This window comes from Eimeria necatrix, genomic scaffold, assembly GCF_000499385.1.
Source record: "Eimeria necatrix Houghton genomic scaffold, Enh_scaff56, whole genome shotgun sequence".
In the NCBI taxonomy this organism is placed as follows: Eukaryota; Apicomplexa; class Conoidasida; order Eucoccidiorida; family Eimeriidae; genus Eimeria; species Eimeria necatrix.
This window is the reverse complement of record NW_013654424.1, coordinates 1-7,500: the sequence shown is the minus strand read 5'-3', so window position 1 is coordinate 7,500 and position 7,500 is coordinate 1. Positions and strand designations below refer to the sequence as shown.

General features: G+C 55.9%; 3 protein-coding genes across 3 annotated transcripts in view; all 3 read right to left on the bottom strand.

Moving 5' to 3' along the window:
- ENH_00063380 overlaps positions 1-4,245 on the bottom strand; it is a gene marked incomplete at both ends in the record, with an annotated part of 6,633 nt that extends 2,388 nt beyond the window's left edge. The window contains 7 exons of the mRNA XM_013582088.1: positions 1-45; positions 447-716; positions 934-1,025; positions 1,286-1,791; positions 2,109-2,362; positions 2,587-3,506; positions 3,777-4,245. The exon at positions 1-45 is cut by the window's left edge and continues 69 nt beyond it. Coding sequence (XP_013437542.1) covers positions 1-45; positions 447-716; positions 934-1,025; positions 1,286-1,791; positions 2,109-2,362; positions 2,587-3,506; positions 3,777-4,245 — 2,556 coding nt within the window. The remainder of the gene's footprint in view (positions 46-446; positions 717-933; positions 1,026-1,285; positions 1,792-2,108; positions 2,363-2,586; positions 3,507-3,776) is intronic.
- Positions 4,246-5,499: 1,254 nt separating this feature from the next.
- ENH_00063370 (hypothetical protein) lies at positions 5,500-5,766 on the bottom strand (the record flags this gene model as incomplete). The annotated part of the gene is made up of 1 exon (XM_013582087.1): positions 5,500-5,766. One exon carries the CDS (start codon positions 5,764-5,766, stop codon positions 5,500-5,502), a length of 267 nt encoding a protein of 88 aa, XP_013437541.1.
- A 796-nt stretch (positions 5,767-6,562) lies between these two features.
- ENH_00063360 (hypothetical protein) lies at positions 6,563-7,500 on the bottom strand (the record flags this gene model as incomplete). The annotated part of the gene is made up of 2 exons (XM_013582086.1): positions 6,563-6,909; positions 7,288-7,500. Coding segments are annotated over 2 exons (560 nt in total), but the record flags the coding sequence as incomplete, so codon positions are not given.

Genomic DNA, 7,500 nt, shown 5'->3' with positions numbered 1-7,500 from the left:
AAAATAATTTACTAAAGAAAGAGTTAAAGCGCCTCTGTCGCACAGCTGCGCCCGCAGCAGCAGCAGCAGCAGCAGCAGCAGCAGCAGCAGCAGCAGCAGCAGCAGCAGCAGCAGTAACAGCAGCAGCAGCAGCAGCAAGTGGAGGGGGGAAATGAAATAAATAAAGAAGATGGCCGCCGCATCATTAAAAGGATATTTTTAATTTGTAATTTGTATTTTTAAATTAATAAAATGTAAAATTAAACTTTTAATTTAAATTTGACTTTTGAACTTTTTACACTTTAAAGAAGCTGGCCTAAAGATTGATTTGCTGCTGCTTATTTTCGCCTTTTTGCTGCTGCTTCTAGTTAGTTTCTACTTGCACTTAATTTGTTATTTGCAGCAGCAGCAGCAGCAGCAGCAGCAGCAGCAGCAGCAGCAGCAGCAGCAGCAGCAGCAGCAACTACCTCGGCGTCCGTTGTGCTGCGGGCTGCTTGTGCTGCTTGCTGCATTTTGGGCTTGAGGCGCTCCACTGCTGCTGCTGCTGCTGCTTTCTCAGCTTCGGGGTCGTGCTGCTGCTGCTGCTCCTCAAATGCTTCCTGCTGCTCCTGCTGCTGCTGCTGCAGTTGCTGCTGCAGCAGCCGGCCCTTTGCAGCAGCTGTCAGCGTCAGATAGGCTTTTGTTGCTGCCCATAGCAGCACCCGCTGCACTGAAGGCCGCAGCGACGAGTCTTGAGCCTGCAGCAGCAGCAGCAGCAGCAGCAGCAGCAGCAGCAGCAGTAGTGGTGGAAACAGCAGCGGGAGAAGCAGCGAAGCGGCAGCAACGGCATCAACGCCGCAGCAGCAGCAGCAGCAGCAGCAAAACTGCTCTACATTGGTGCTCATAGCCCGAAGTGCCCCTCTCTAGGGTTTAGGGTTTAGGGTTTAGGGTTTAGGGTTTAGGGTTTGCGCTAACCACGGCAATTAGGCAGCAAACTGCGTCCTCAATGAAATGAATGCCAGCAGCAGCAGAAGCAGCTCCTCTAGACAGCTGCTTGTGGTACTCCCCTGAGACACAGCAGCAAACCTGCTGCTGCTGCTGCTGCTGCTGCTGCTGCTGCTGCTGCTGCTGCTGCTGCTGCTGCTGCTGGCCATTTGTTCTTGGGAGCATGGGTGCAGCATAGTATTCAAATAGGACTGGAAATTACAAACTATTCTTCATCCTTTTGTTAATTTTAAATTAAATTAAATTAAATTAAATTAAATTAAATTAAATTAAATTAATTGTTTTAAATTTAAAAATAAAACAATTGAGGAGAAGAGCCTACCTACGATCCAGCCTGCTGCGCGGATGATCTCGGGGTGTATGTACACCTGGTTCGCAACAGCAGCACCGCTGCTGCTGCTGCTGCTGCTGCTGCTGCTGCTGCTGCTGCTGCACCCGTTGGTGGGGTTGTTGTTATGAATGGCCCCGGAGTCGCAGTCTAAAGAGCCGCTGCTGATCAGGGCCTCGCGGTGCTGCTGCCGCAGAGCTCTAAGGACATGCAAACTGTTGCTGCTGCCGCTGCTGCTGCTGCTGCTGCTGCTGCTGCTGCTGCGGCCCTTTGGCTTCGCTGCTGCTGCAGTCTCCAGCAGCAACATGCACAAATGCGTGCTGCAGGGCCTCACTTCGGGCACGCGCACTGTTATGTCCAGCAGCTGCTGCGCAACAGCAGCAGCAACAGCTGTCCCACCGCTGCTGCTGCTGCTGCTGCTGCTGCTGCTGATGTTGCAAGCAATGTCAACCAGCACCGCCACATACCACTCAAAGTCCTCAATCAGCTCATAGTCGCTGCTGCAGCAGCAACAGCAGAAGAAAAAGAAAAGAGAGGGCAGTAGACAAAGAAGCAGCAGCAGAAGCAGCAGCAGCAGAAGCAGCAGCAGCAGAAGCAGCAGCAGCAGGGCAGCAGCAGCAACGCACTGCAGCAGCTAAAACCAAGAATGTGAACCTGCCCGCAGCAGCGCCGAAGCAGCCCCAGCAGCAGCAGCAGAAAAGCAGCAGCAAAGCAGCAGAGCAGCAACAGCAGCAAAGCAGCAGAGCAGCAACAGCAGCAAAGCAGCAGCCACAGAAGAGCAGCAACAGCAGCAGAGCAGCAGCTGCAGCAGACTTACTCTACAGCCATTTGCAAGACGGGCAGTATGAAGTCTTCAGGGCTAACGAAAGCAGCTGCAGCAGCCGCAGCAGCAGCGCCCTTGGCGCCAGTGCTGCTGCTGCTGCTGCTGCTGCTGCTGCTGCTGCCGTTCGCTGCGTCAAAAGCAGCAGCCAGCAGCCGCTCGCAAACCACGGGAAAAGTAGCAGCAGAAGCAGCAGCAGCAAGCAGCGCCACCCCCACTCGCCGCATTGTTGAGTCCACTCCTTTGGCGCTCTGAGCAGCAACAGCCACACATCTTGCTGCTGCTGCTGCTGCTGCTGCTGCTGCTGCACTTGCGAGCTGCTGCTGCGGTGCAGCAGCAGCAGCAACGGCGGCGCCGGCGCGGAAGGCACCCCCCCGCCGCAGTAGCAGCAACAGCAGCAGCAGCAACAGTGCCAGCTAAACAACCACAAGCAGCAGCAGCAGCAGCAGCAGCAGCAGCAGCAGCAGCAGCAGACCTGCAGCATTTGCTGCTGCAGGTCAGGCAGCAGCCGCAGCAGCGGCTGCACCAGCTGCCGCCTTTTAGTAAAAGTGCGCAGCAGCAAATCGAGAGCCAAAAAGCGAATATTAGGGTCTGGGGAGGAGAGCAGCAGCTGCAGCTTTTGGCACAGCAGCTGCAGCAGCTGCTGCTCCACGCTGCTGCTGCTGCTGCTGCTGCTGCTGCTGCTGCTGTTGGTTGCTGCTGCTGCTGCGGTGTCGCCCGTCACGGCGGTGGCTGCGGCTTGCTCCGCGGTGGAAACCGCCGTTGCTGCTGCTGCTGCTGCTGCTGCTGCTGCTTCTATGGGCGCATGCAGCAGCAGCAGCCGCAGGGCCTCGACCTCCACGCTCTTTGCCTTGGTTTGCTGCAGCAGCAGCAGCAGCGGCTGCAGCAGCTTGGGAGGCAGCCGCGGCTCTGCTGCTGCCAGCAGCAGGAACAGCTGCAGCAGCTTAATGCTGAGCCAGTTGCTGCTGCTGCTGCACAGCAAATGAAACAGCGGAGGCACCAGCAGCAAAACTGGCTGCGGATCTGCTGCTGCTGCCTGCAGCAAAGCTGTAGCCAAGCAGCAAAGAACTCCCGTGTCTTGCTCCTGCATTAGCTGCTGCTGCATGCGCAGCAGCACGTGCTGCAGCACGGCGCTGCTGTCGTCTTCTGCTGCTGCTTCGGACTGCGCAGCAGCAGCGGCTGCTGCGGCGCCCAGCCGCAGCCGCTGCTGCAGCCGCTGCTGCTGCGCCTGCTGCTGCTCGCGCAGCTGCTGCAGCAAAAAGCTGCAGCAGCAAAGTGCTGCCTTCCGCCGAATGTAAGGCCGCGAGGAGCCAAGCAGCAGCAGCACATCTGGCAGCAAAGAGCCCGCCATTTCCCTCGAAAGAGAGACGCAAGAAAGTGTCTGCAGCGCCAAGCCTGCAGCAGCAGCAGCAGCAGCAGCAGCAACAGCAGCAGCAGCTGCTGCTGCTGCACAGGTGGCGGTGCAGCGGCAGCAGGGCAACTGGTAGTGCTGCAGCAGCAGCAGCAACTGCAGCAGCAGCAGCAGCAGCAAGGCCCGTCCACAGGAGGCCCTGGAAAGGAGCCGATGGAAAGCGAAGCTAACGCAGGCAGCAGCAGCAACAGCAGCAGCAGCAGCAGCAGCAGCAGCAGCAGCAGCAGCAACAGCAGCAGCAGCAGCAGCCTCACCTGTCTCATACATCTGGCTGCTGCTGAGGTCCTTCTTGAAGAGGTTGATGGTCAAGAGCGAGAGCTCGGCCAGGGGCCAGTGCTGCTGCTGCTGCTGCTGCTGCTGCTGCTTGGCCTTGGAGGCGTCTGCTGCTGCTGCTGCAGCACCAGCAGCAAAAACAATTGCTGCTGCTGCATAGGCTGGCCGCTTCAAGTAATACTTTTGTGCTGCCATTCCTTCTATAACAGCAAAAGCAGCAAAAGAAATATCCACTCCCAGCATTTGCAGGTAAATGAGTTTTTGGAGGGCCACGCTGCGTGCTGCTGCTGCTGCTGCGCTGCTGCTGCTGCTGCTGCTGCTGCTCGCTGCAGACAACTCATTCTTCACTTGCTGCAAGCTGCTCGCAATAAACTCTGCTTCCTGCTGCTGCTGCTGCGCCGACCGCAGGCCCTTTATCAGGGCCTGCAGGGACCCAGACTGATACAGCATCTTAGCAGCAAAATGCTGCTGCTGCTGCTGCTGCTGCTGCTGTTGCTGCTGCTGCTGTTGCTGCTGCTGCAGTGGTAAACAGAGAGTCACCGACTAGGGAACGGCTGCTGAGGCATGCAGGCTGAGTGCAGCAAATCGTTGATGGGCCCTTGCTGCTTGTTCCTGCTGCTGCTGTTGCTGCTGCTGCTGCTGTTGCTGCTGCTGCTCTTGTTGCTGCTGCTGCTGCTGCTGTTGCTGCGGGAGCCAAACTCCATGGAGCCGATGTCACCGCTGCCGCCGCCGCTGCTGCAGCTATTGCGGCAAATGCTGCTGCTGCTGCTGCTGCTGCTGCTGCTGCTGCTGCTCGTGTTATGAGTCAGTGCGGCTGCGTTTGTTGGGGCCAAAGACGCGACAAAGAAAAGCGAGGAAATAAAATTCAGCGACAAAATAGAAGCAGCAACTTCTGCTGCTGCTGCTGCTGCTGGCTGTTGCTGCTGCTGCTGCTGCTGCTGTTGCTGCTGTTGCTGCAGCGGTCCATAAGGCTAGGCGAGCGCAGACGTAGGCATGCGTCAGCAGCAGCAGCAGCAGCAGCAGCAGCAGCAGCAATAAAAGTGCCTTGCTTCTGTCCTTGATTGTTATTTTACTTTAAAGAAAAGATTATTATTTTAATTATTTGGTAGCAGGAGCACAGACAGTGCCAGCTGCTGCTGCTCGGGGGCCCCTGCTGCTGCCGACGGCTGCTGCTGCTGCTGCTGCTGCTGCTGCTGCTGCTGCGTCCGCAGCTTGTCTTCTTGAATTAAATAGAATTAAATAATTAAACATTAAAAAAAACTAAAAAGAGAAAGCGAAATAACCAAAAACGGCCCGGAGCCTCGGCTGGGGGCCCCAGGCCTGCTGCAGCTGCAGCAGCAAACAGCAGCAGCAAAAGAAAATAATTTATTTCCCCTTTTTGTTGTCTTCGCTGCAGTGGCTGCGGTGTACGTACACCTGAGAGCCGGCCTCCCCTGCCCCGAGCGGCAGCAATGAACAGCATCAGCAACCACGGCCCCCAGCAGCAGCAGCAGCAGCAGCAGCAGCAGCAGCTGCTGCTGCTGCAGCAGCAGCTGCTAGCTGCTGCTGCTGAAAGCGCCTGTAGATCCTACGCCCCCTTTTCGCAGCTGCAGCAAGGCGTCAGCGTGCTGGGCACTGACGGCAAAATATATACAGGTAACAAAAGCTGCTGCTGCTGCTGCTGCTGCTGCTGCTGCTGCTGCTGCTGCTGCTGCTGCAGCTACTTCACCTCTGCTGCTGCTGCTGCCGCATTTGCTGCTGCTGCTGCTGCTGGCGATGAGGGTGCAGCCGTTTCTTGTTGCTGGTGGTGCTTCTGAGCCTGCGGGTATTGCTGCTGTTGTCTGTGCAGCAGCAGTCTCTGCTGCAGCGACTGCTGCTGCAGTTGCTGCTACTGCAGCACTTGCTGCAGCAGCAGCTGCTGCTGCTTGTGGGGTGTATGTACACCTTGTTCTCAGGCTGCACCTTCGACTCTGCTGCTTTCCCCTGCAGCATTTGTGCTGCTCATGTTGCTGCAGCACAAGCAGCAGCAGCAGGGAGAGCTAGGGTTTGTTGCTTCCCTCGCCGAGTTCCCTGCTGCTGACTAGGGTTTAGGGTTTAGGGTTTAGGGTTTAGGGTTTAGGGTTTAGGGTTTGTGCGCGCAGGTGGCTGCGTGCGGCGTGGTGCTGCTGCAGCAGGAAGCAAGCAGCAGCAAAGATGAAGAGGATTTAAAAGACAAAAATGAAAATAAAAATAAAAATAAAAATAAAAATAAAAATAAAAATAAAAATAAAATTAATTTAATTGTGGGGCCCCTCAAAGGCTGCTGCCTGCAGTGGCTCTGCGACTACGCGCATGCAGACGAGGTGTACGTACACTTCACGTTGCTGCAGCAGCCCGCAGCAGCAGCAGCAGCAGCAGCAGCAGCAGCGGCGGGAGGCCCAGACTGCCGAGCTGAGCCAAATGGCGTCGCCAACCCAGCAGCAGCAGCAGCAGCAACAGCAGCAGCAGCAGCAGCAGCAGCAGCAGCAGCAGCAGCAAAGATTAAGACTTTCAAGCTTTCTGAGCTGCTGCCTCTGGCTTCTCCTCTTTCTTGTCCTTTTCCTCCTCTGCTGCAGCCCCTCGCAATAGACAGTCTCACCACAGAAGAGGGTAGCTGCTGCTGCTGCTGCTGCTGCTGCTGCTGCTGCTGCTGCTGCTGCTGCTGCTGTTTTTGCTGCTGCTGTTGCTGCTGCTGCTATTGCTCTTGCCGCTGTCGCCGTTTTTGCTGCTGGTGCTTTTGATGCTGCTGTTGCTGCTGCTGCTGATACCACTACTGCTTCTGCTGCCGCTGCTGCTTTTGCTGTTGCGGCTCCCGTTGCTGCTGCTGCTGCTGCTGCTGGCGTTCTGTTTGCTGCTGCTGCTGCTGGCGTTCTGTTTGCTGCTGTTGCTGCTTTTGCTGCCGGCGCTCTGCGCGCTGCTGCTGCAGCTGCTGCTCGTAGATGGCGTCGCTTGAGAGCTTGCTGCTGCTGCTGCTGCTGCTGCTGCTGCTGCTGCTGCTGCTGCGCGTAGGGGCTGCTGCTTCCGAAGAAGTGCTGCTGCTGGTGCGAGCAGCAGCAGCAGCAGCAGCAAAAAGCTGCTGCAGCACTTCAGGAGTTGCTGTTGGCTGCGCTGCCCAAACTGAAGGCGCAGTCGTTGTGGGGGCCAACGCAGAAACGAGTGTAATAGGACTTGGGTTTGTTTTTAATTTAATTAAATTAATTTAATTAATTTAATTAAATTAATTTAATTAATTTAATTTAATTTAATTAATTTAATTTAATTAATTTAATTCATTTTAACTGATTTAATCCACTTGCGCAGCCGTTCTACTGCACTTCGTTTGCTGCTGCAGCTTGCTGCTGCAGCTTGCTGCTGCAGCTTGCTGCTGCAGCTTGCTGCTGCAGCTTGCTGCTGCAGCTTGCTGCTGCAGCTTGCTGCTGCAGCTTTTTGACCGTTCATTTGCTTTCCACTTCACTTGGAACCCAGACTTGTTGTTCTTTGTGTTCTATTTCTCACTTCTTGGGCACTGCCAGTCAGTTCTTTTGTTGTACTTCTCATTGCTTGGGCCCCGGCAATTAGTTTGGCGCAAGGCCGCCACCGCTGCTGCTGCTGCTGCTGCAGCTGCTGCAGCAGCTGCTGCTGCTATTGCTGCTGCTACTTCTGTTGCTGCTGCTCCCCAGGTGCTGCTGTTGTGCTGCTGCTCAAGCACCCCGTCGATAACATACTTCC